This window comes from Lactuca virosa, chromosome 1, assembly GCF_052849685.1.
Source record: "Lactuca virosa cultivar CGN04683 chromosome 1, Lactuca_virosa_CGN04683_v6, whole genome shotgun sequence".
NCBI lineage: Eukaryota > Viridiplantae > Streptophyta > Magnoliopsida > Asterales > Asteraceae > Lactuca > Lactuca virosa.
In genome coordinates, this window is record NC_136426.1 from 124297227 (window position 1) to 124324876 (window position 27650).

At 34.9% G+C, this 27650-nt stretch overlaps 1 protein-coding gene and 1 pseudogene across 1 annotated transcript; one reads left to right on the top strand and one right to left on the bottom strand.

Moving 5' to 3' along the window:
* Positions 1–3660: 3660 nt before the first annotated feature.
* On the bottom strand, positions 3661–4987 carry LOC145120015 (uncharacterized). Its single transcript, XM_079055802.1, has 4 exons — positions 4912–4987; positions 4662–4769; positions 4066–4571; positions 3661–3999 (listed from the first exon to the last, which is right to left on the bottom strand). The coding sequence occupies exons 1-4, from the start codon at positions 4985–4987 to the stop codon at positions 3661–3663; spliced, it is 1029 nt and encodes a 342-aa protein (XP_078911928.1).
* Positions 4988–13136: 8149 nt separating this feature from the next.
* LOC145157674 (G-type lectin S-receptor-like serine/threonine-protein kinase LECRK3) lies at positions 13137–15955 on the top strand (annotated as a pseudogene).
* Positions 15956–27650: the final 11695 nt, after the last annotated feature.

Genomic DNA, 27650 nt, shown 5'->3' on the forward strand with positions numbered 1-27650 from the left:
TTCTCAAGTATCTGTGAAGGAATAAGGATTGGGTCCTAGTACTTGGTGGTAGTGATACATTGATAGTATTTTGGTATAGTGACACCAACTTTCAAACAGACAGAGACAACTTCCGTTCTCAATCTGTCTGGGTGTTTACCTTAAATGGAGGAGCAATTACTTGGAAAAGGTCCAAGCAAGAGACAATGGCTAATTCTACCTGTGAATCAGAGTACATAGCGGCGAGTGAAGCATCAAAGGAGGAAATTTGGTTGAAGAAATTCATCGGAGATCTTGGAGGTGTGCCAACCATCAAGGAGCCAATGGAAATTTTCTTTGATAATGAAGGAGTTGTTGCCTTGATAAATTAACCAAGAGATCATGGAAGATCAAGACATATCGAAAGAAAATACCATTTCATCAAACATAGGGTAGAAGAAGGTTACCTCGTTGTAAAGAGGGTATCATCTGAAGAGAATCCTGCAGATCCACTTACAAAGGGTCTGAGTAGGGTTAAACACATTCAGCATGCTAGGAGCATTGGTCTGAGAGATGATATTAGTTTTAGTAGTCAGATAGTTATTTTAAAACATTGTAACAAATTAAATGTAATTGACTTTTGGTGATTAAATAATATAGAATTATTTATGAGTTTGTTTACTACCTTTTGTCAATTGCTTATTCTTATGTTTCATTTTGCATGTTTTACTTCCTGAATAATTCGATTATTCAAACTCCACAGTCGTTCATACTTTTGGAAGTAAGTAGTGAATTAAGATGGTCATGAATTGAATTGTAGATTGTGTACAGTGTTTTTAGATATAGCAATAGTATTGCTACAATGTTCATGAGTACTTTGAAATGGAGATTTAAGTATTGGATTAACCCATGCTCAGAGAATTACTTCATGGAATTTATCACGAGTAATTCTGAGACGATAACATCTTATAATCTTGAAACGGAGATATATGAGTTATGGTATACATGCAGTTGTGCATCGATGATATGTAAACGCATCAGTAACTTGATGTTATAAAACGTATCGTTGTGCGTGATTTGATGAGTAAATGGTGCAAGCATATAACTCAAAGTTTATTCTTTCCTTTTTCCCTAACGGGAAAAGCGATATCTTTGTCCCCTCGATGATTTGTTGTTGACTAAAAGTGTCGGGCCCGACCGGGACTAAATTGATGTGTTAAATTAGAAGTTCTATGTCATTACAAATCAGAAATCGGGAAACAAAGTATTGGACGATGAGATTGATTATGTTCCATGTCTCTTGTTCAAATGATATCTTGCAGAACGAAAGATTATATGATCACTTATCTTAGGACATGTAACTGACTGGGTCAGAGTTTGACAACGGCTTTTGGAAGCTACAATTTGCTTATCAGTTTAGAAGTTATACTGGAAATTATAGTTACAAACTTATCCAAGTGGGAGACTGTTGGATTAGGTGTCTAAGCCCATAACTATATAGTTGGTATAAACTTGAATTGATAGTAGCACAATCCTTTTGGTTTGCCCTCAAACCTGGCAATTGGACATTATGATTTTTGGAGAGAGAGGTTCATTTATTATATGATTAATAAATTGAAATAAAGAATTTATTAATATATTATGAGAATAATATATTAATTAGAGATAGTAATATTTAATTAATAATTAATCAGAAATTAATTAGAATTAAATTTGGGATTAATGAGATTAATTAAAAGTACAGGGTCTAAAGTGTAATTGTTCAATAGTTGAACAAAAGGCTCCAGAACCTTCCTGGTATAGCCATGGACGATTTCTAAGGGATATTCTAGGGTTTATAGAATATTTGATATGGATAATAGGGAAGTAGATAATTACCAAATTTGAATTAATAGTATTTAATTCAAATTAGTGTTATATAGTGTTTCCTTGTACCAATATATAAAGGATCTAACCATTCATATTTCGGCCACTCATACCTTTAGAGAGCTAGGCCGAAATTCTTCCCTCCTCCCTCCTCTCTTCATAATCTCCTTCTTGCTTGTGTTCGGTGTGAACAATTATAGGCACAACGCTTGTGGTGCTTGCTTCCAAAGCTTCAACAAGACAAGGATCATTGTTATTTGCTATAATAACAATAAGGTATGTAATTCTAAACCCTTTTATGTGTTTTTCGAAAATTGCCTAGGGTTTATGGGGTTCTTATTTTGATGTTCATAGTTATAGGTTCAATAGTGAAAAAATAGATCTTGTTTTAGGTTGTATGCATACTTAAGAGTTTTAAGTTTGTTTTGTTATGCCTAAAACCCATCAATCAGTACTAGTACTAAAGAGATGATTTAATTTCGTACAGGCCACAAATCATGTACATGTTACATTACATTAATGTAGGGTTATGGGATAAATGGACTATATGATCTAGACACTTGAGAGTAGTTAACTTCTATTGAGGTATAAGGAGAAAAAGTCAGTTGAGGTGATAAGTATAAGTTTTCAAGATATCTTTTACATATAGTGACATTATTCTGGCCATGCAAGCACTGAAACAATATACATGTTAGTAGAGGTTGAATAAATTTTCATTTTGTTATGTGATTTGTGGTGATAATACTTAGAGTGAAATTGGTAATGATATCAAAGGTGGATTAAGATTTTATATTTGGGGTGAATATTAGGCCGAATGGTATGCCATTATTCCAACGTATGTCTATGTACTTTGTTTAACAGTGGAAGACGTGGTCCTTAGCCAAACAAATATAAAGGTGTACAGGGGGAGTGTTGATGACACTAATTAAAAAAATCCCAAAATAAATGTTTGTTCAAGACAAGTTACAACAAAGTTGAAACACATTTCAAAAAACCTTCACCAATATGACAACTAATCAAGTATTTCACAAAATATAAGTTTTATTTAGGGAAATGTTCTATTTGATGTAATTTTCCAAGTTATTGATATTTTTTATTTTCAAATTTTCATACATGGCAAACTAGTGCAATTATGATATTTTCGAGACTTTATGGACAATTAAACTAAATAAAAGAAAACCCATAATTATTGTTTTATACAAACTTAAAAAACACCAACAAATTTGGTGGATGACTATCATGGAGACAAACCTCTTATATGTTCTCCATGATGTGTCATGTTTATTAATTCTATATTTTTGACACAATTTCTGTAACTTTCTCTTATACAATGACCCTTAAAGCAACAAGTGACGATGCATGAGCTAAAACTACTACCATATTTTCTTTAAGTTCTGCCACTTTCTATGAAACTTTCTAAAATGAAATAAAATATGATTTTTCAGTTAAACAATATATCCAAATATTGTTTCAATAATTCCATCACAGAGAAATCCCATGTTTGCTTCGAAAAGAGATACACGTATTTTAAGAAGCCAAACATAAGATACCGATTTCAACAAAATAAAATAAGACATTTTTTTCGTATGGACGTTTCCATCCATGTGTGCCTCAAACAAGTCTATCAAGTTTTCAAAAACAAAATAAGTTTAACTAATAAAAACACATTTGAAAATGAACAACTATGGCTGCCATTTGTTCCTTCTTTTTGAGGTGGATGTTTCATGTGTATTCAAACTTTGAGGTGCAAGATTTCTACATGTCTTTTCACGGTGTCCATATTCACCACACCGTGAACACTTGTGCTTTCTTTTAGACTCACTTGATGATTTACTTCTATTTTTTGGGCCGTCCAATCGGACGCTTGATAATAGGCGAATATATTTTATCTCCGTCTTGTTGCTTCCATTGATCCGCTCCGGGCATTGGAGCAATTTCAAAAGCATATGCTTCTTTATATTTCTTTATTGTGTAACATGAATCAACATACTTTTCCCAATTAACATCCCTTGTAAAAGCAATAAAAGTCGCTGCATGTATACATGTAAGGCCTCTAAATTGCCACACTCGACAACTACATTTTCGTTCATCTAGGTAGACATCCCAACGTTTTCCCTTGCACTTCACTTCATCTTGATTGTCACAACTTCTACAAACTTCGTATTGACCCAAGTTCTACATGTAAAAAAAATTGTTGACATGTTATAGATATGTAACTGAACTATAATTTAACATACTTACCTTAGAAATGTCGTTGAGGTGATTCTTAGCAATAGGGACCAACACACCATTCCATTTTTTCACCAACATTCTTTTCTTATCTACTCGTTCCATCAACTTTTCTCTAATTGCATCAAGTAGATCAAGCACAGGTTGATAGCGCAATACACCGATCCAAGAATTAAATGACTCCGAAATATTATTAGTGATGTAATCACACTTGGAACTTGTACCAAACTTGCGTCTACTCCATATCTGTGTGTGGTTTTTATTTAGATATGTGATGGCATCTTGAATTACGTCACTAATTTCTTTCAACAATATGGCATGTTTGGTAGGAAGATAGGTTTTTGCAGCACCCCATAGTTTCTTGCTAAAGAATGCACCACAAAATTGTTTCTTAAAATTGCTACATAAGTGGCGTATATATTCTCTATGCTCAACATTAGGATAAACGTGCATGATGGCCACTTCTAACCCTTTTTGCATGTCCGATGAGATAACAAGACCACTCGGCGTCCCAATTGCTTTTTTAAGTAACTCAAGAAACTATTTCCGTGATTGTGTATTCTCTGATTCAAGGACACAATATGCTATTGGGAAGATGGAATTATTACCGTCAACACCATTTGCAGCAGCTAGTACACCATTGAACTTTCCTTTTAAATGACAAGCATCAAGACTAATATAAGGCCGACACCCGTCAAGAAACCCTCTCGAACAAGCTGCTAGAGAAATAAAAAAACCTTTTGAAATGTTTCTTGTCACCAACTACATCAAAGTCAATTTCAATAACGCTTCCTTGATTCCTATTTAGTAGTTCCTCTCTAAATACATCTATCTTCATGAAAGAGTCTTCCCACTTACCATAGATATCAGTATATGCTTGTTGTTTCCCTCTGAAGACTTTTAGGTATGTTATTTCAACATTGTAGGTTTTCATAATTCACTTTCTGAGCTCCCCAGGAGATACATCTCCATCGGATTTTAACTTGTTGGCAATTATATTTGCAATCCATCCTTGAGTGGCACGCTTATTACCACCCTTATTGCTTCGGGTAGAAGTATGTGCTTCTATAATTTTCCTAACCTGCAAAATAATAACATAAGCATGGATTAATGGAAAAAATGTTAAATATTACTTAGGTATATACATACTTCAAATGTTATGTCGTCTTGCATGATAGATGCATAAATTCTCCACTGGCAATCAACGTTTTCACACCTTGCTGTGAACCGTGTCTGATCACTTTTTAGAATGAAGTAGTCAAACTCATTTATGATAGCATAATGATTTAAAGCTCTCCTAAAATCAACCACATTTTCAAATTTTGTGCCTGCTTTCCAACTTAGACTACTATTGCTAAATGAGTAACCATCATCATCATCATCATTTGAGTGGTTACTCGAGGAAAGATTATTTGAGTTGTGGTTACTGTTTGTTGTGACATAAATGGTTACTTCTTTCATGTCTTCATACATGTTAAGCATAACGATGAACTTTTCATCAGAATTAAGCTTTATAAATGATTGGTCTTGTGCATACTTGTCAACATAGGAGATTGAAAATTTTGGATTGCTCTTGTTGAATAACGCCTTGTGACTTCTTCATTTAGTTGGCTCAAGTTGTATGACCATGTGTCTATGTAGATGCATTTTTGAGAGCCAAAGCAATATATTTTCCTACAAGTGTTCTTGCTAGCCGAAAAAACCCCCATATTTCAGTTTTAGTTTGTACTTGCATGGTGGCATACTAGCAGAATCATAGTCGATTTGTGGAGACTGAACCATGTTCTCACATACCGGTTTCGATGTGTCGTCAAGAGTAATATCTAAAGTGTCTTCCATCTACAACAAAAGGTTTAATCATAGATTAAATGAAATAGAATAATAATTCATGTACTTCCACTAATAAAATGTGGGACTAAATTTTTAATTAATGTTAAAATAATACCGAAACGGTGATTTAAAACATGAGATTTGAATATTTTGTTAAAGGTTCTTAGTGAAAATGAGAAACAGCAGGTTTCATATCCTTTGGCCATCACATGCATTAGATCATTTAGATGAAGGTTCTAAAAATGGCATACTGTTTGCTATTATCGAAAAGCTATAGCAAATATATTTCTTATAATTTTGGTTCCATTATATATTTGTAAAATTATTAAAATAGACCAAAATAAAATAGATTTATAAATTTCTCTATAAAACTTTTAATCTGGAATGCAGATGGTTTGCCATTTAGTTATAAGTATCCAAATGCATGAATGTATTTTTGCCACAGTAAAGTTAAAAGGATTCACACTATTAATACATTATTCATCAGGGTAAAAGCACACATTTAATAATACCTTCTACAAACTGCATGTTATATGATAAATCACAGAATTTGAATTTGAAATAATAAGATTGATAATCCACTTACATGATAAAGAATAGTAGTTCTAACATAGAAAAAATAAATAGATTGCCGAAAGTTTTTGAGTTGCCGGAAGAACCCTAGTTTGAGCGTTGATTTTTTTCCAGGTACGTGAGCACACCCCAAAACAAAGAAAAAAAAAAGAACGTGATCATATTAGAGAGAATCTATGGGCATTACGGTCAAGCTAAGTTTTATTAATAATTAAAATGAATTTGAATAACAAAATAATGATTAAAAAATAATTAAAAAAGTTTTAAAAAATGTTTAGGGCAAATATGATATTTTAAGTGTTTATATATATATATATATATATATATATATATATATATATATATATATATATATATATATATATATATATATATATATATATATATATATATATATATATATATATGGGAAAAATGAATATGTAGCTGTCATGTATGTAATATTAGGTATAGAACCATACAAATTAACTTCATTTTGATTAAACAACACATTTTTCTTTCATTGTTAGCTTCTTCATATTGTCTTTTAACTCATATTATATTTGATTTCGTGATTTATCCCCAATATCTATCTATTTCGAATGTGTTTTTTTATTAGATCTCTAATAGATTTCATAACATCCTTCAATACCAATCTTATGTATACTTGTATGATTTTTCTATCATGGCTTATGGAAAGAGGTTTAATGGGTTTTTTAATGAACAATTTCAATTTTTCAATGTAGTTTTTTGTATTAAATTTCAATTTGGAGACCTACAATTAGTTGGTAAAATATTCTTATACATGGTTTGTGGTGCAAAATTAAACTTATAAAATTCCATAAAATATATACAAAGCTTAGCATAAGTTCTAAAAGATGATGCAATAAAGATGGTAGAGAGATTTGATCGCATTTTGTTAAAACTATGTAATTTTTTATGGTTCTATATCTAACATTAGGTACATGACAACCACATATTCCCTAAGCCTTATATATATATATATATATATATATATATATATATATATATATATATATATATATATTTTAAGATTAGACTGGGTAAATATGATATTTAGTTTTTTATTTAGAGTATATATGAAATTATCCCTACAAAGAAAAGTGGCAGTGAATCAATTCTTCTTCGATTGGAATTATCCAGTTGGATGATTCTATTTCTCCTGCCGTGTATGTGGGTTTCCGTTGATTGACACGACACCAAAGAAAAATAAAAGGAAATGGTCTACAATTGTCATTACAAGGAAAGGAACCATAAAGACCAATCTTTATTTTCTGCCCACAAGCTAGAGACTTGTTGCATTATTTGTAGACTCCAACAATCCAAGGAATGCATGACCGTATATACTCATAGGTGAAATAGACACCCGAATAGGTGATCCTACTCTAGCACCACAACTAAACAAGGAACAGGTAAAAGGGTCTAGATCAAGAGTCCTTAGTCTATTCTAAATGACTATATACAGTCCCTAAGGTATCCCTCTACTAACAGATAACCAAAACTAGTGGTCTGTCATTGATTCCTTCGACCCACAGGTATAGTGAGGCGAAACTCACCTAAAATGAAGAAACCCGAGAACACTATGATACGCTCCCTGCTATACTACTTTCTCCTGTGGATCCACTAACATCAGAGCCATATATAATCTTAATCACCAATAAAATACCTCAAGTTTGACCTAAAGTCAAACTTGGTCAAAAAGGCAACGGTCAACGGAGTAAAAAAAAGTCAATTTCCAAGGCTGGTTGAGTACACCCTATGTACTCAACTTACGCCCCGTATACATGGGATGGCTTAGTACGCCCAACATAGGAAAGTTACGCCCATCGTACTCGAGTTGGTTCCGTCCTTTCCATTAAGCAGTTAATCCCTTAAGGACTTTTCACCCAAACTCAGATCTAGCCTCAAAACATTGTGTTAAGTCATAAAGTTTCCACCTTTATGACTTTCCATGGCTAAGGAAGGTCCAAAAGCTAAAATCCTAACTTATTAATCCATTAATACATCATAACTCTTGCATGGAAGGGATAGAAGGACCAAGATCATATTTTTATGGTTCCTAATAGCTCCATAATGGATAAAGTTTCCAACTTTATCCATTAGAATGGTCCCAACAAACAAGATCCGGTCTTTAAGTCATAAAGGGACCAAAAATTGCATCTTTTTCAACTTAATCCATTAAGTCCAAGTCTCCAACCTTCAGTTCTGAATCAATATGATGTTTAGATGTATAAACTTTTCAACTTTATCCATAACAAGGTCACAAACTTCCAAGATCTAAACTTTATGCACTTAAAGTGAGAAAAAGCTCATAACACCCAAAACTAGCTAGATCTAACAATTTCATCATCAAGATTATACCTCCAAAAGAAAGATCATGGTGAACAAGGTATGGATCTACCAGCTCCAATGGAACCAACGTTTCTTCAATGAGTTCCTTCTTCTCCAAGGTGCACCAAGAACACTCTGAATCACTTAAAAACACCTTCTTTTTTCTTACAAGGCTCAAACTAGCGTTAGGGTTTCAAGAGAGGGTGTTGGAGGGTTGGAGGCTGAGAATGGAGTGGGTTTGGCGAAGTTTAGGAGCTTAAATATGGCTTAAACCACGAAAATAAGGTTTAGGCTCTGGTCGCGTATGCCGAACATATTCCTGGTACGCCCAACGTACTCCTAGTATGCCCAACGTACTAGCGATGCCCTAGTATGCCCAACATATTGTCCGTACGCCCAGCGTACGCGGCTAACCCAAAAATCGTCATAACTTCAAACGGTCGTATCTTCATCGTTCCAACTCCATTTTCAACATTCTTTATATCCATGGAAAGCTGTTAAAGAGCTCTACAATATTATCTAAATATCTTGGACTAAAAACATCTCGAACAAAAATCCATATTTCATGCAAGAACTCGGCCTATGACTTTTCCCTTTTTACCCTTCGACCTAAAACACAATTCAAGGGTTAGATCTCTCAACGATAGTTACCTCCTTCCACAAGGTCTAATATTTACCTCCTTAAGGCCCAAAGCTTTTACACAATCAACTTTTGGCCCACGCCCTTGAAATAAGAAATGATAAGAAACGGGATATTATAGATTGGGTCAGGGTATTCAAGTCCGATAACTAATTGGACACGTTGCATTTTGGCATTCCAGTTCGATGACTGATTAGACCCATTACATGCTTTATTTGTCTTAATACATATGGTATTTTGGGGGAACTCACTAAGCTTTGGCTTACAGTTTGGTTTCATGGTTTCAGGTACATCAAATGATCGGGGCAAGACAAAGGCGTGATCGTACACATCATCCTTGGATATTTTATTGATAGATGATTTTGGGATACTCTGATTTATGTTTATGATTTTTGGAAACAATTTTTTGTAAGACTTATGAGTTATTAAATGGTTTTAAAAATGAAAATTTTTTCATGATTTTTGGGATGTTTCATAACTAATATCAATTGCACTTTTAGTAGTCAACCATAATTTTAAGGTGTAGTTGAGTTGAGTCAAATAGCTTGGAGTATTTTGTTTCCAATTGTGTAGTAGTTTCCAGTAATGGTGAAATCGATTTTATAAACTTAAAACGAGATTTTAAACATTAAGTTTTGAACTCATTTTTATACATCGGTACTAGTACTCAAGAGATGATTTAATTTCAGATGTCCCACAGATCATGTACATGTTACATTTCATTGATGTGGGATATGGGATAAATGTACTATGTGATCTAGACACTTAAGAGAAGTTAAATTCTATTGAAGTATGAGGAGATAAAGTCAGTTGAGGTGATTAATATAAGTGTTCAAGATATCTTTTACGTATGGTGACATTATTTTGTCCATGCAAGCACTAAAACAATATACATGTTACTAGAGGTTAAATAATTTTTCATTTTTTTATATGATTTGTGGTGATAATACTTAGAAGGAAATTGGTAATAATGATATCAAAGGTGGATTAAGATTTGATATTTAGGGTGAATATGTATCAAATTTCATTTATCATGTATGTTGTCTTTAAATATTGAGAAATTTAAAATTTTCCTATATTTTGTTACAACTCATCCTCATATCAATGTTAAATGATGACAAATATATTAAAATATTATTATTTTCATTAAATATGACACATGTCATCATTTTACATAGGTATATGTAGATGGATGGATTGGAATAAAACATAGGCGGATATTTAATTTCTCTTAAAATATTATATCTAAATTCTTATTTGGGGTACTTTTAGAATTATAGTATCTTATATATGGTGATTTGAATATAGTGATATGGCAATATTGAACCAATTTAATATAATACCTATGTTAACTCTAACCTATATGTAATTTATTTAACTTTCAAACCTAGCATACTACTTTGAGATGTATTCAAGGTAAATATTGAAGAAATCATTCTAAGGTGACAAGGAAATTTGAGAAGCTTGGGGAATAAGACTTTTCACATGGAAATAGTTAGAATATTACTGTATAGACCGTTCTATAATACTGAATGATAATTCCTTAAATTTTTTTTGACATAGGTGAGTAAATGTTTTTGATCAATTATGGGATTTAGAGTGGTTAAGTGGTGATACTTTATTTTAAATATGGTGAATATTTCTATTTCGATATTGGCTCAACGAGGGATGTTTTGATATATACATTTTAAGTTCATAGACTTATATCTAGGTCACGTACACAAGTAATCTCTATCTTGAACTACATACAAATCTTCTCGTATATCCAACTCTTGAGGTGGCTGTAATCCAAGCAATACATAAATTTGTTTTCTAGGAACGACTTAATTTGTCATCATGTCTAGCAGGTTATCATGCATCACAATATTGTTCATTTTCTCCTTCATATTAAGCCGAATGGAATGCCATTATTCCAACATACATCTATGTACTTTGTATGATAATGGAAGACTTGGTCCTTAGCGAAACAAATATAAAGGTGCCCAGGGGAAGTGCTCATGTCACTAATTAAAAAAATTCCCAAAATAAATGTTTGTTCAAGAAAAATTACAACAAAGTTGAAACACATATTTCAAAAACCTTCACCAATATGACAACTAATCAAGTATTTCACAAAATATGAGTTTTATTTAGGGAAATGTTCTATTTGATCATAATTTTCCAAGTTCATGATATTTTTTATTTTCAAAATTTCATACATGCGAAGTAGTGGAGTTATGATATTTTCAAGATTGTATGGACAAGTAAACTAAATAATGTAAAAGAAAACACATAACTATTGTTTTATACAAACTTAAAAAACACTAACAAATTTGGCGGATGATTATCATGTAGAACCTCTTATATTTGAATAACTAGTGGCTAGTGGGGATGTCCTACATGTTTTGTCACGTTTATTAGTTTTATATTTTTGACACAATTTCTGTAACTTTCTCTTATACAATGACTAGTTCTATAATTTTGCTATTAAACCGGTAGGATTACTATAATGTTTTCATAGACAAGGACCATTTATTTAATATCGCTATTATAAATAGACTATTTCTATAATTTTTCTATTAAACAAAACCAATTCTATAACTTTATTTTACCCATAGATCATTATCATAATTCTATTTCATATAAGGACTATTCATATAGTTTTCTATTAGACATTGATCATTTATGTATTTTTATCTTACAGATAAATCATTTCTATAACTTTGTCAAACTGAAGGACCATTACATAAATTTTAAGATATGGACCATTCCGTAATTGTGTCATACTTAAGGATCATTTTATAATTTTTTATTTAGACGTGGACCATTTCTATAAATTTTCCATACCTGAATACAATTATAAAAATTAGTACAAAAATTAAGGAATAATGTAATGTGCATATGCCAATATTCCCTTTGTTGAGGAATAGAGAGTTTTTCCTTCCCAATCTACTTAATTAACTCAGTTTTTCTCTTTCTCTCTCTCTTTTTTTTTTTTTTTTTGAAACGACAAATATACTAAACTACTTCTTAATTATTCCACTTATGTCCACAACAGTATTTGAACCCTCGACCTCAAGGAGGGAAGACAACATTGGATACCGCTGGGTTAGAAGCCATTTGGTTCTTTTCTCTTTCTTCGATCTTTCTCAATCCACAACACATAAAAATTTTATATTTTCCAACCCACTCAATCCACTTGTCACATCACTATTTTTTATTTAATTAAATTAGAAAATATAAAATAAAACATAAAATAACATTTTTTTTTCTTTAAAAATAAACTTTTGCTAATTTAAAACAAAAAAAATTCTAAAATAATATTAAAAGCATTTAATTAAAAACCAACTACAAATACAGTTATATCGAGTGAAATGTGACTACTGATCTCATAAATTTGTACAAAGTTATTAAAAAAACAAAAAAAAAGTCACCCATGCATGAAATACCAATATATATATATATATATATATATATATATATATATATATATATATATATATATATATATATAATAAAAGTGGCAGGGAATCAATTCTTCTTCGATTGGAATTATCCAGTTGGATGATTCTATTTCTCCTGCCGTGTATGTGGGTTTCCGTTGATTGACACGACACCAAAGAAAAATAAAAGGAAATGGTCTACAATTGTCATTACAAGGAAAGGAACCATAAAGACCAATCTTTATTTTCTGCCCACAAGCTAGAGACTTGTTGCATTATTTGTAGACTCAAAAAATCTTTCTGTTAACCTTAAAGCAACGATCTTACTATTCATTAAATCCTCATTTCGTCACTGTTATCCATTCCACCAATTTCATATGGCTCCAGCCCAATTGCATCTAGTCTTTCTAACTATTTTCCTACGTTTGATAACTGCGCAACATAATGACGGTTCTGTATCTCTTGGTGCATTACTCACTGCTGCGCCCAATGTCACACCATGGCTTTCATCTTCCGGTGAATTTGCCTTTGGGTTCCAACAAGTTCAAGGGATCGATAATTTTTTGTTATCCATATGGTATGACAAGATACCTGACAAGACGATCATCTGGTATCCCAAAGAAGGTCTTATGGTGCCTACAGGATCCAAAGTTGAGTTAACTGGTGGGAGTGGGCTCGTACTCAGTGATCCTCAGGGCACAGAGGTATGGAGATCTGGGTCTATTTCCGCTGTTCATCAGGTTTTATGAATGATACAGGTAACTTCGTGGTTTTTGGTAGCAATTCTCGCAAGTTATGGGGTAGTTTTGATTTTCCATCAAACACCTTGTTGCCTACTCAGGTTATGGAGATAGGTGGAGGGATGAATTCAACAATTAGTGCAACAAACTTCTCTGGTGGACGCTTCCAGTTACGTTTCCAACAAGATGGAAATCTTGTTCTTAGCAGTCGAGATATACTTTCAGGTAATGCTTATGGTGCTTATGATTCCAGTGGCACAGCTGATGCGACCAATTCCACAAATATCGGTGAAAAAGTGATTTATGATGCAATGGGATACATTTATATACTGAAAAGAAGTGGAGAAAGATTTGGTCTTTCTCAAAGAGACACAGTTCCTTCTGGAGATTATTATCATAGAGCTACTCTAGATTATGATGGGGTTTTTCGTCAATACTACCACCCCAAGAATGCAACTGGCAATACAAGCTGGGAAGTAATATTGTCTATGCCAGAAAACATATGTAATATCAGTATGAGGATGGATAGCGGTGCTTGTGGGTATAACAATGTTTGCAGCCTTGATGGTAACCGCAGAAAATGTGAATGCCCACAGGGGTTCTCATTGCTTGATCCAAATAATCCCAGTGGTGATTGCAAGCCTGATTTCACTCCAAAATGTGATCAAGTTGAGTCCAATAATATTGATTTCATCGAGCTCGATAATATTGATTGGCCAGAATCAGACTATGAGCACATGGACCCAAGTAATGAAGACACCTGCAAAAGTTCCTGCTTGGAAGATTGTTTCTGTGCTGTCGCAACATACAGCAACAACCAATGTTGGAAGAAGAGGTTTCCACTCTCTAATGGGAGAATGACTCCAGGTGTGAAGCCGTTCGTGAAATACCGGATTGGTGATATTCCGCTTCAAAGCCCTCCTCGTCAAAACCCTTTTCGGCTCCCTGGAGAAAAAAAAGATCGAAGAAGTCTGATAGTTGTCGGATCGGTTCTCTTAGCCACTTCTGTGTTTGTAATCTTTGTGTTGATTGGTATGGGTTTCTTTGTAATCTACAAGAAGAAGCCGAGAAACACATATTCAATTAGTCAAGATGCTGAAACCAATCTGCCTCGGTTTACATATCACGAGCTAGTTGAAGCTACAGATGGATTCAAAGACGAATTGGGGAAAGGGGCTTTTGGGACAGTCTATAAAGGTGTGATAGGAAAAAGGACAGTGGCCGTGAAGAAGTTGAATACAGTGGTTCGAGATGGTGAAAAGGAATTCAAAGCCGAGGTTGACAGCATTGCAAAAACTCATCATAAAAATTTGGTGCAGCTTCTTGGGTATTGTGATGAAGGTGATCAGCGGTTATTGGTTTATGAGTACATGAGCAATGGCACTTTGGCGATGTTTATTTTCGGGGATGCAAGACCTACATGGAGACAGAGGAGTTATATTGCTGTTGGGATTGCTAAGGGACTCGCATACCTTCATGAAGAGTGTAGCATCCAAATCATTCACTGTGACATAAAGCCTCAGAATATACTTCTTGATGACTACTACAATGCCAAAATTTCTGACTTTGGATTGGCAAAGCTTTTGATGATGAATCAAAGTCAAACAAACACTGGAATTAGAGGAACGAAAGGATATGTTGCTCCTGAATGGTTTAGGCACACGCCTGTCACAGTGAAGGTTGATGTGTATAGCTTTGGTGTGTTGCTGCTAGAGATCATTTCATGCCGAAAAAGCTTGGTTTATGAGAGTGATGAGAAAGGGGTGGCGGTTTTAACTGATCTTGCATGGGATTGCTATGAAGAAGGTCGACTGGATACATTTGTTGACAACGATCTGGAGGCATTGGATGACTACAAGAAACTTGCAACTTTTGTGATGGTTGGCCTGTGGTGTGTACAAGAGAACTCATCCTTGAGGCCAACCATGAGGAAGGTCATCCAAATGCTTGAAGGAGGAATTGAGGTGGCAGAACCTCCATGTCCATGCTCTTTCTCTGTTACCAGTTACTGATATCTAGATTTTTTTTTTTTTTTTTTTTTTGGAAACGGCTACTAGTATCTATTTATTCTGCTATACATGTCCTGGTAAATCCTATGTGTTGTTTCTTATATATGGTTAGTTTCTATGTTAGCAAAATCTTCCGTAATCGATCTGTTTACAAATGAAGATTGTAAAATACCGCTTGATTATAACATTTTCAGAAACTAGCTAGGGTGGTTGATCATGTCAAATATAAAAATGTGTTATTTTTCTTCTCGATTTTAGGATTTTCACCTAATAAGTTTTGTTGTATTATTTTCATCTTTTGTTGGCGGTGTTCTCCATTGCTCCCATTTTAGGGATTGACATTAAATTAAGCACTTTATTTTCCACAAATATAATTTGAAAAATCAGATCCCTCACATCATAGTATCACACTCACAAAATATATAAGGAAGTTAAAGTATTTCGAAGAAATAAAAAACTATATGAGGAAATTAAAGTATTTCACAGACATACGAAACTAGGGATATGAGGAGATTAAAGTATTTCATAGACATAGAAAATTAGGGTTGAGATCGGTTTCAGAATGGGACCGGACAAAATGGGAACCGAGAAACCGAGAACCGAATTTATGGATATGGATAATCCGAGTAACGAACCAAATTACATATTCCGTTAACTGACCGGTTCAGTTCGGTTGGGTTCTAGAACAGGAACGATACACGAATCTATGGATATGGAAGAACCGGAGAGAGTGTACGTCGCGTCATCAAGCCGGGCCCTTGCCCTTAGGCTCTGAAGTACTTTAAACAAACAACAAACTGTAAGCTAATGATTAGTGAGTTCCACAGAGCATACCTCACACAATCCACATAATCCATAATAGCTCTATAAGCTACACATAATACATAAGCCATGCATACAAACATATAAGGATGCCATGGAAACCTTCCAAGGTCTTATACCAAGTGCCACTGTAATCCCCACGCGGTCTTAACTATCTGTCATGGGGAACCCCCCACATGGTCTTTGCTAGCTGCCACTGGAACCCCCACATGGTCTTGACTACCTGCCGTGGGAACCTCCACACGGTCTTCAATTACCATAGAAATAACATACGAGCTAAATATGTAAACATACTAGGAAGTCGTGGAAACCCTCCAAGGACTTATACCAAATGCCATAGGAACCTCCTCATGGTCTTAATCTACTACTACGAGAACCCCCCGGGGACTTCCATACAAATGTCATACCCACATATCACATAATCAACTAACAATCCATATATCATGCAATAGGCTGGCCTTGGTGCCTTGGACCCATTGGTATGCTGAGGAAACTCACCTCTCAAGAAATGTTGAACTGATAAGATAAGTCCCAACTTGCAGCTCCAACTAAAATGTCTACAACCATCATGTGATTAACTTGTCAAGATCCTGAAATACCAATAATGCCCTCAAAGTCAAACTTGGTCAACCATGGTCAAAGGCAAAGTCAACAATCAAGGTCAACAGTCCATGTTAACCCTAACTCATCGAGTGCATCTAGCAACTCGTCGAGTTCCTTCAGTGTTCAGATGACCTAGGAAAATCCTAGCCAACTCGTCGAGTTCCTTCAATATCCAAAAAGCGGGGTAACTCGCTCCAACTCGTCGAGTTGCCAGGGCAACTCGTCGAGTTTTCCCCAGTCTAAACCTATTCAACCCTTTTTAGTCGAATCTAAAGCTGCAAACTACAGATCCAGTCCCATAGGATGTAGTTTCCACGTAAAGTTGCCAACTTTACGTGCATGCAAGGCTTCAAGAGGCTAAAATGCTAAAACCAAACTTGATAATAGGTTTTGGGCAAGAAGAAGGGCCAAAGCTTGATAAAGTCGATAACTTTATGACTATAGAGGCCTAGAAGAGTTCAGACCTGAATTTACAACTTCAAACCATTCCTAACTTCCAAAAACGGGTCCAAAATGGGCTAAAAAGGCCCTAATCTCTTGAATGGAGAGATCTAACCAAATAAATATCAAGGTAATAGCTTTTTTACCTTCAAATGGTTGCTACAACTGAGTAGATGTTGGATCTATAAGCTCCTTCTCGTTCTAAGCTCTTAAATCCTTGAGTTCTTCAAGAAATGTACCAAACACACACTCTTTAGCCTTACACACACTCAATGTGGAGGGTTATCTCGATTAAGGTTTGCTTTTGGACTGTAAAGACGATGAGGGAGGCCACAAATGGACCATAAGTTCTTTATATAGGGTGCAAAACCCGGAAAATTAGGGTTTTCCTTTCCAGTGCCTACTCGTCGAGTTGGGGCTCCCAACTCGTCGAGTAGGGTCCTTACCCGCGTCCAGAGAAATCTCTACACGGTGAGTTTGATCGAGCTCCCCAACTCGTCGAGTTCCGGTCCAAAACCCTAAAACTTGAAAAAAAAAATAAACATTACCTGGACCAAGCGTTACATAGATAGGTAGCTCGTAGATTTATCATGCATAGCTAAATTTATCTTTATATCACTTTTGTGTCTACATGTCTTTGAACATTACATGGTAATTCATAAATTGGTAAAAACTAGGAATTTAAACATAATAACTAGTTACATTATAATTTGGTAACCAACGTAATTATTATACTAGAAATCAACCATAGGAAAAGGGGGGATTCGGAACTAAACAAAAGTACTCTTTAATCTTGAATTTAAATCGTTTCTTTTCGTGTTTTTAGCTGTTTAATTTAAATCGTAATTATTTAAGTTGTTGTCTTTGCAAAATCAGTAAAAACCCCCTACTTTAGTTGTTTTCCTTAGTTAAACTTTTATTAATTATTTTATTAACTAAATACCGTTCCCTGTGATCGACACCTACTTACTTTTGTATACTATAATCTGACTAGCTACATTGTCTATGTGCATTAGTTAGTTAAGTTTTGTTAGATTATAAATTTAGAACTGGTAGGTATAATCTATGCCCATCAAGTTTTTGGCATCGTTGTCGGGGAACGACTTATTTTAGTTTTTAGTTTAATTACTTTTAGTTATTCAATCCTTTTTGTGGGGTAAAAACCACAAAATTTAATTTTCTTTTTAACTTAGTTTTTCTATTTTATCTGTAATCACGACGTGAAAACTAAGTTTTTCAGTTTTTCATTTTTTTCATTTTTTTCATTTTTAGTTCATTTTTATGTGTTTTTCTTTTGTTTTGTTTCATGACCAGAGGATCAAAATTTCCGATCGTGCCACTACTTGAAGATCTAGAATCTGCGTTTCACAAAAAGAAATATAAAAGGTCAGCGAATCTAGTAGCATGTTCTAAACAGACAAATTCGAAAGCTTTAGAAAGACTCCTAACAAGAAAGGAGTCATGTACGAACCATATATAGAAACTGATGACGATTCAAAAGACAAATTCAAAAGCGAGGTAAACACTACAAGAAAAACGCGATTTTGCTAGGGAAGATCGCTATGGAAAGTATTTTTGTTGTTAATCTGCAATGGATCGTGCTATGAAATGTCGTTCCATAGCAATGTTGCTACCACATTGTCTACGGATTTTATTTCTGGTAGCGAGAGTGAGAGTTGCTAGGGAAAATGCTACCGACTCCATATCCGTTGGTATTATGCTACCGATAGTTCTATGGAACAAAAATTCGTAGCAATTTTCCAACGACATTTGTTACAAAATCACTTTCCGTTGTACTGCTGCTATGGAATTCATCATCGTGGTTACTATGCAACGGATTTTGTGACGGAAACCAATTCCATAGTTGAATTGCTACGGAAGTACCATTCGTAGGTATTTGCTAGGGAATTCTGCTATGGAATATGATTTCGTTTGCTTGTTTTTCTATGGAACAAAACACGTAGCTAATTTGTGACGACATTTGTTGGGATGTTGTATGCTTAATTAATTTTGTTATACTATGGATGAATTATTATTATGATCATTGGAATTTGTAAGATATGATTTGAATGAAATGTTTTTGAATTGGTAATATGTGGCATAAACTAATAGCTAAAAAATGTAAAAATGAATTATAAAGTAGATATTGCTGGCAAGCAGACTCGAACTTAAGCTTATGCTAGAAAAGGGCACGGTTAAGCCAGTTGTGCTAATCAAGTTGTGTATAATTTCTTGAAAACATAGTATATAATGAATAATTAACAACGAATTCATTACAAAGTTATTTTTAATTACATTAATCGGGCATGTTAAAGTATATAATCTATGTAGATTATTTTCCTTAATATCGAATTCATTACAAACTAATTTTTAATTACATTAAGTATACTTCATCACAAAAATAACATGGGTTTTACAAATACTTCATCCTACTCAAACAACATAGCAAGCAAAAATGACTACAATGCCCTTTTAACAGAATGATGTAAACACAAAAAAACATCCCGGGGCGAAGCCCGGGCTTTCTTCCTAGTTTACATTTATGTATTGATATTAAACCAAATTACAAATTAACTTCATCGCAAAAAACATTAAACACAAAAACATCTAGTCATTATCTTCTTCCTCATCTTCTTCTTCATCCTCTTCTTCTTCATTTCTCGATGTACTATACTCATAACTACCCTCGCTGTCAGGAATACCATCATTGTTGTCCTCATGAATTTCACCTTCTTCATCAATATTATTTTCATCATCTGAAACGTTGCTTGACATTTCGTGATCATCATCATGATTGTCTGTATCGGCTAGACTTGGTATAATGATTTCATTTGATTCAACTTCATCTTCTTGGAAAGCAACGTCTTTCTGAGGATGATTTTCATCGGTCCAACCACGAGGTTTAACTTTAAATACAGCCCACCAGTCCGAGTTGTTTGTTTTCGAACTTGGGTAGGGAATGTAACACACTTGAGTGGCTTGCATGGCTAAAACAAATGGCTCGAACTTGTTGTATTTTCTTTTGACGTTTATCTCGACCAAGTTATATTGTTTGTGAACCTTAACTCCTATGTTAGGTGTTGGATCGTACCAATGACATTTAAACAAAACCGTGGTTTTAATTGGGTAACCAGGGTACTCGATTTCTAAAATTTCCTCTACCTTACCATAATAATCACTTCCTTGGCTACTAACACACAATCCGCTATTGGTTGTTGATTTGTTCAGACTATGAGCTTCTGTGTGAAACTTGTAACCATTGACAAAGTATACACTATATAATTTCACTTTTTTGAATGACATTTTGGATAGGTCAGATATATACTTGTTGTTTATCGGGATCTTACATGCCTATATGAATAATGGTAAAACACTTAATTAGAGTTAATTATAACCATAACAAAAAATAATAAATTTTAAAAAATACAAAAATAACACCCACATAGTTTTGAAACCATAATGCAAAGTTCTTGTCAACTTCAGCTGCAAGGACCTGTTCATCTATATCCCCCATAAGTTCCTTCAAATGTTCTTCAAATATTCTGTATCACCATTTCAATAACATTTTAAAGTAACTATGAATGTAATAAACAAAGTCATGCATGTAAATGTTATTCGATCATAGCAATTACACAACAAATTATTATTATAATTAAAAGTGATGCATATGTTACGTACGAACCTGATGTAATGCTTGATCTTATCTTTGTTAAGGAGTATGTAAGTTTGGGCAGCATGCACTTCCTCATCAGACATCATTCTATTCGTGAATCTTCCATAATGACGCCCAAGATATGAAAATATATCTAACATGTCGTTGTTAGCATCCGCTTGCTCATCTCCTCCTCCATCATCATTTCGAGGCAACTTTCTATTACGTGTGGGGACACCAGTCTTGAAATAATGAGAGCAAAGTATTGATGCTTCACGTAGCAAGTACGCGTTAACAACGGGCCCTTCCACTCGAGCTTTATTTTTCACATCTTTTTTCAACTGATTTAGATACATATAGTGAAGATTGTTTAAATTAGCTTACAAAAATAGCAACATACCTTACGATGTACCAAACAAACCTTTCAAATGGATACATCCACCGATATTGGACAGGAACGACTATCTTTGCTTCGTATGGAAAATGTACTGGTAAATGTTCCATGGAGTTAAAAATACCAGGGACAAAGATGGTCTCTAATTTACATAATATTATTGGGATCTCGGTTTCAATCATTTCCATGTATTTTGTTGTGATTGATGTTGCTATTAATATTTTAAAGAAAATACTCAACTCTGTTAATGCTTCCCACACTTGTTGTGGCAACATCTCATGAAATGCAATTGGCATCAATCTTTGCATAAAAACATGACAATCGTGGCTTTTCATTCCGAACAGTCTACACCCTGTTAAATCAACACACCTCCCCAAATTAGAAACATAACCATCAGGGAAACGCAATTTCTCCACCCATTGGCATATGGCTTTCTTTTGATTCTTGTCCAGAGTGTAGCATGCTCTTTCATTATCTTCGACTCCTTTTCTCTTCCTACAATAGAGCTTCAGATCTCTTCTGGCTGCTATATTGTCCTTCGTCTTCCCCTTGACATCCATTACAGTGTAAAAAAAGTTTTCAAATACATTTTTAACAATATGCATAACATCAAATTTATGTCTAATGAGGTTTGTTTTCCAATATGGTAAATCCCAAAATATGCTTTTCTTTTTCCATCCATGATCGCCACATCTTTTGTTTACATCATCAGCATTTAGTTCAGTCACTTTTACCAAACCTAATTGTTCAATCTCCCTTAAAGTTTGTTCACCATTCTTACTTGGAGGAGGACCTTCTATCACTTGATGATTCTTCCTGAACTTATTTTTATCCTTTCTATATGGGTGATTTACCTGTAGAAATCTTCTATGGCAGTCAAACCATGACATCTTATTACCATTCTCTAGTTTAATGCTTGTGTATGTTTCCCATAGTGTGGACATGCTAGCTTACCTGCTGTAGACCATCCAGACAACATTGCATATGCTGGAAAATCGCTTATTGTCCACATCAAAGTTGCTTTAGATGGAAATTTTGTTTTAAAGATATATCATATGTTACTACGCCTTCTTCCCATAATTACTCCAACTCTGCAACAACTGGTTGCAAAAATACATCTATTTTATGCTTAGGGTTTGACGGTCCTAGCATAAGTGCGGTCAAAAACATGCAAGGCTCTTTCATGCACATAGAAGGTGGAAAATTATAAGGTGTTACAATAATAGGCCAAGATGAATATTGTTTTCCAAATGCTCCATGTGGTGCAAAACCATCTGTAATTAGGCCTAATCTTATGTTACGTACTTCTGCTGCAAATTAAGGATGACTTTTGTTAAAATGCTTCCAAGCTTCTGAATCGGATGGATGACACATTACTCCAGCATCATGTCCATGATTCTTGGAGTGTCATCGCATGGAAGCGGATGTGGCTTGTGAAGCATACAGTCTCTTCAACCTTGGAGTCAAAGGAAAGTAATGCATTTTCTTGAAGGATACGCGAGAACATCTGGCCAAAATTTTTGACCGTTTGTACCTATCTGCATTGTAGAATTTGCACCGATAAAGATCTTTGTCTTGCCTCCAATATATCATACATCTAGATCTGCAGCAGTCAATCATCTCCACAGGCAAACCTAGTGTTTGTATTAACTTTTTTCTCTCGTATAAACTACCTACCATATTATTCTCCTCTGGTAACACATCATTTATTAACTGGCAGATAGCATCATAACTTTGCTTAGGTATGCGATACTCTAATTTTATATTCAATAGTCTAGCTACAGCAGATAGTTGTGTCACTTTTTTACATCCATGCCACAATTCTTTATCGGATGCATCTAGCATATCAAAGAATTTTTTATCTAGTGCATTTGGCTCCTCTTCAGGATCACTATTATTTAAATCAGGAGCCATTGCATCTGTGACCATATCTCTATAAGAACATGCACCTTCACTAAAATTTGTGTTTGATTCATCCACCCCTAAAAACGTATTGTCATCATCAATTGATTTTTCCCCATGTTTATCCCAACACCAATATTCCTCAACAAAACCAAACTTGTACAAATGAGTCTTAACAGTATCAACTTCTGTATATGGTATGTTTCGACATTTTATGTATGGGCATTTGATTTTATTTTCGTCCATGAACCTATGTTGACTGGTAGCAAAATCTATAATTTTTTTCACTCCTTGTACGAAAACATGCGATATAAAACTACTACTATCTTTTCTTTCATACATCCACTTTTTACTTGGATTGTTCATTGTCTTAAATCTGTAAAGTATAAATGTAAATAACACAATATTAATTGTATGTTCATTAATGTTGATGTGAATTCATATATGACATTTGAATTAAATATATAGTTACCATACAAACATCACAAAGGTACCTTCACAACGACTCGTTTCTTCACAAAGCTAATGACCGAATGATGAACAAATCTTCAAAGTTTTCTAATTTGAATGGTTGAACAACTTTTGTAATTGGATAATGGCTTAGAATATTAGTAGAATGCTTTAATTGAGATCGATACTTGCAGAACACATATTCAAACAGAGTGTGTATCGATTAGGGAACCTTCGACAACCCTTGATTTCAATGTGTTGGATGGATACTAGGTCATATTATTGGGTCGATATTATTCAATAATAGGTTAAAACCCATGTAGTATACGGGTAATTATAAATTTAAATAACATTCATAATAAATATAAAAATATAGATCTACTTAAAATATAAATTCTATATATATAACATTTTTCTTAATAACGACTTGATTAAACAATTTTTTTTATTTCCATAACAAAAATGCCGCCTTCACTTTATAAATTGCAAATAGACCAAAGTGCCCTTGAAATCTAACCAAATAGGTCACAATGAACTTTTGGTTAGTAAAATGGAAAAGACAAAAATAACATACATATCAAAAGTAACATATATATACATACATATCAAAAGTAACACCAAAATACACATACAATATGCATCACTAATTGTGTGAATCAAACAACTATCATATATACAACTACTAAAAACTAATGTCAAACATCCTAGCAAACTTTACAAAACATGCATCCCACAAACAAATTTCACAATTCAACAACCAAATGTATTGATTCATAAAAGCTATTCCATAACTGCTCACAGAAGGATGCTTTGCACAACTTCTATGTAAGCCATGTAATTTTATCTACTTTGACCGCCTTACCAAGTGGTTTTGAACCTTGTTACAGTTATGCCTTAGATTCCAACTTCTTCTACTATTAACGTAGGCGTTATTTAACATGATCAGAGCTTCTTGCTTCCTTTCAATGCCTTCGGCCATCAACATCATTCCCAAGACGAAGATTACATCCAACTGCCCCTGATCGGCTGCATTTTGAAGCAACTGTTTCCCTGCTATTTCTTTCCCTAACGTAAAATACTTCGCCTGACATACAAATAAGTAATCATACAATTTTAAAAATACAAATATAGAAAACTAATTGAATTCGCAATAATCCGATTGGTTAAAAAAAGATTATCATTCCATCGTTGAAGAGTACGTGTGGGTTGTTCAACATTCTGCATCTGCTTATGACTTCATACTGTCGAATACTTAAGGGATGAAACCTTACTCGATTTGTGTCTATGATTTTATATAATGCGTCTGATGTACAGAATCCCTAAATAGTTTGCAACTATAATTCACACAAATCAACAAAGTTAATCTATTAACCACTCAATTAAATATGTATATAAGTATAATATAAGTAATACACATCATACTGTAACCTCCCAAAATTCAAGACCAAAAATTTCGTTTTGATTAACTAAAAACCTCTAAATAAATTTTGCTCAATCATTTAATAACATTCTCAATAAGACATTTATCAGAGTTTTAAATCCCAAAGATCATTTAGTGCGGAAAACATGGTGTGATGCGCTGCAATCGCCCTGAGCTCCTTCCTTGGAAAAACATTAATACCTGAAACAAATAACTGAAAACCGTAAGCACGAAGCTTAGTGAGTTCCCCAGATACCACATACCATACATATCAACTGATCCATACATGTCATACGTAACCATGAGCCATACATAACAAACATATCCATCATCAAGTAAAGTGCTATGTGGCAAAGATAGTCTTGCTGTTATGCCACGGGCCGCACGTGGTCTTCCTTGTCAAGCCTGTGGCCACTCCCTGGGTCTTACAGACAAGTGCCAAGGGCCACCCCCTGGTCTTCCATGCAAGCATCACAAAGACAACTATACATACTACTCTACTAGGCTACTCAGCATACGGTGTGCCAGGAGCCACCTCCTGGTCTTTCAAACATAACAGCATACAGTGTGCCAGGAGCCACCTCCTGGTCTTTCATACATATTGCCTAGGGCTAACCCCCAGGTCTTCCTACCATACATAATAACATACTGTATGCCAAGAGCCTCCTCCTGGTCTTTCATGCATAATGCCTAGGGCAAACCCCCGGGTCTTCCTACCATACATAAACTAAATGGGCCGACATTGTGGCCGTAGACCCATACAATCAGTGAGGAGACTCACCTCACACTGCTGAAGATTCGTTGAACATTTCTGACTGCTAACTGACACTTCTGAACTGCTGACCCTTCGGCCTCCCGTACTATCAATACCCAAAACAACATTTAGACAATGATAATCCAAAAGTCAACCCTGGTCAAACTTGGTCAAAGTCAACCTCCAGTTGACTTGACTCGCCAAGTTGATCTACCAACTGGTCGAGTCCATACTCCTCCAACCCCATACAACCCCGAATCCACTCGTCGAGTCTAGAAATAACTCGACAGGTTCTCCTTCAACCATACAATCGGGACCAACTTCATCCGACTCGCCGAGTTCAACCTTGAACTAGTCGAGTTCATCATCCACATATGAATGTGTCTAGGCTGTGACTCGTTGAGTTGTATGGACAACTCGTCGAGTCCATCTTCATAACTAAGGAGATTGCCTTAGACTCGCCGAGTTATTCCTTGAACTCGTCGAGTACGATGAACTTCATGACCATTATGGACTCGGGCCGACTGAGTCCCTTTCCAAGCTCACTCATACCCTTAACAAAAGGGTTTTGGGGTAAGAAGTGGCCTGACTCCCCGAGTCCCACAACTGACTCGCCAAATCTCTCTATGTCCAACACTATTCAGACGATTTCAGACAAGCTTAAGGCATCCAAGGCCCAGATCTGGTCTCCTAGGGTCGGGATATCACACAAAGCTGCTACCTTTGCACCCTTGCATGGCCCTTTTTGCTCAAAAGGCGATAATAACCACTTAAACTTTGCATGGGGAGTTCTATTGGCATAAAGCTTCCACCTTTATGCCTTTACTACTCTAAATACTCCCAGATCTGAAAGGATCTATCTTGGGGACGTCCAAATCCCACCAATAAATCATTCTTGGTCCATAAGCTTCATAAATGGGGCTATAAAGAGATCTATCAAACTAGATGTCAAGGAAGGACCTTGATTACCAAAATGAGCAGCAAATGGAGTGAATCTTATGGATCTACTCCTTCCTCCTTGACCCTCCAACCTTCTTCTTGTTCTTCCAAGCTTCAAAATGCTTCAAGACTCACAAAATGGTTCACAAACTCAAGGGAGACTCTAGGGTTTCGTTCTGAACTTGAGAGAGTATCAAGGGGGCTGAAGAAGGATTGTAATGTTCTTTAAATAGGGCACCAATCCCGCATTTAGGGTTTCCCAAAACCTGGCCAACTCGTCGAGTCAGTCTTCTGACTCGTCGAGTAGGTCACTAAACCCGCGACCAAATCGCGCTCCTACTCGTCGAGTCACCCATCTACTCGACGAGTCACTTCCTCATTTGAGGTTTTCTTCTCTTTTCCGGCCTTCTAGATTTAGGGTGTTACACATACTTATACTAACTGGCACTTAAAAGCATCGATTGGTGAATTTCCTCTAACCGTAGTTACTATTTTTTCGATCAAGTACGATGGCAAAGCAGTAATTCTTGTTCCTTGTTGTCTTGTTTGCATTCTTTCTGATGAACAACTCGCTTTCATTATGTTGAACTGTGTCGAATGTATTCAAATTATATAACAACAACGAGTTTAGGGTTTATTGATCAACGTGCTGGAATTTTGACTGTTGGGGATGGA

Coding starts and splice junctions, on each gene's coding strand:
- LOC145120015 (XM_079055802.1), bottom strand. CDS start 4,987: ATGAAAACCTACAATGTTGAAATAACATACCTAAAAGTCTTCAGAGGG. Junction 4,770..4,911: donor AGCATATACTGATATCTATG/GTAAGTGGGAAG, acceptor TTTCTCTAGCAG/CTTGTTCGAGAGGGTTTCTT. Junction 4,000..4,065: donor ACCTCAACGACATTTCTAAG/GTAAGTATGTTA, acceptor TTTTACATGTAG/AACTTGGGTCAATACGAAGT.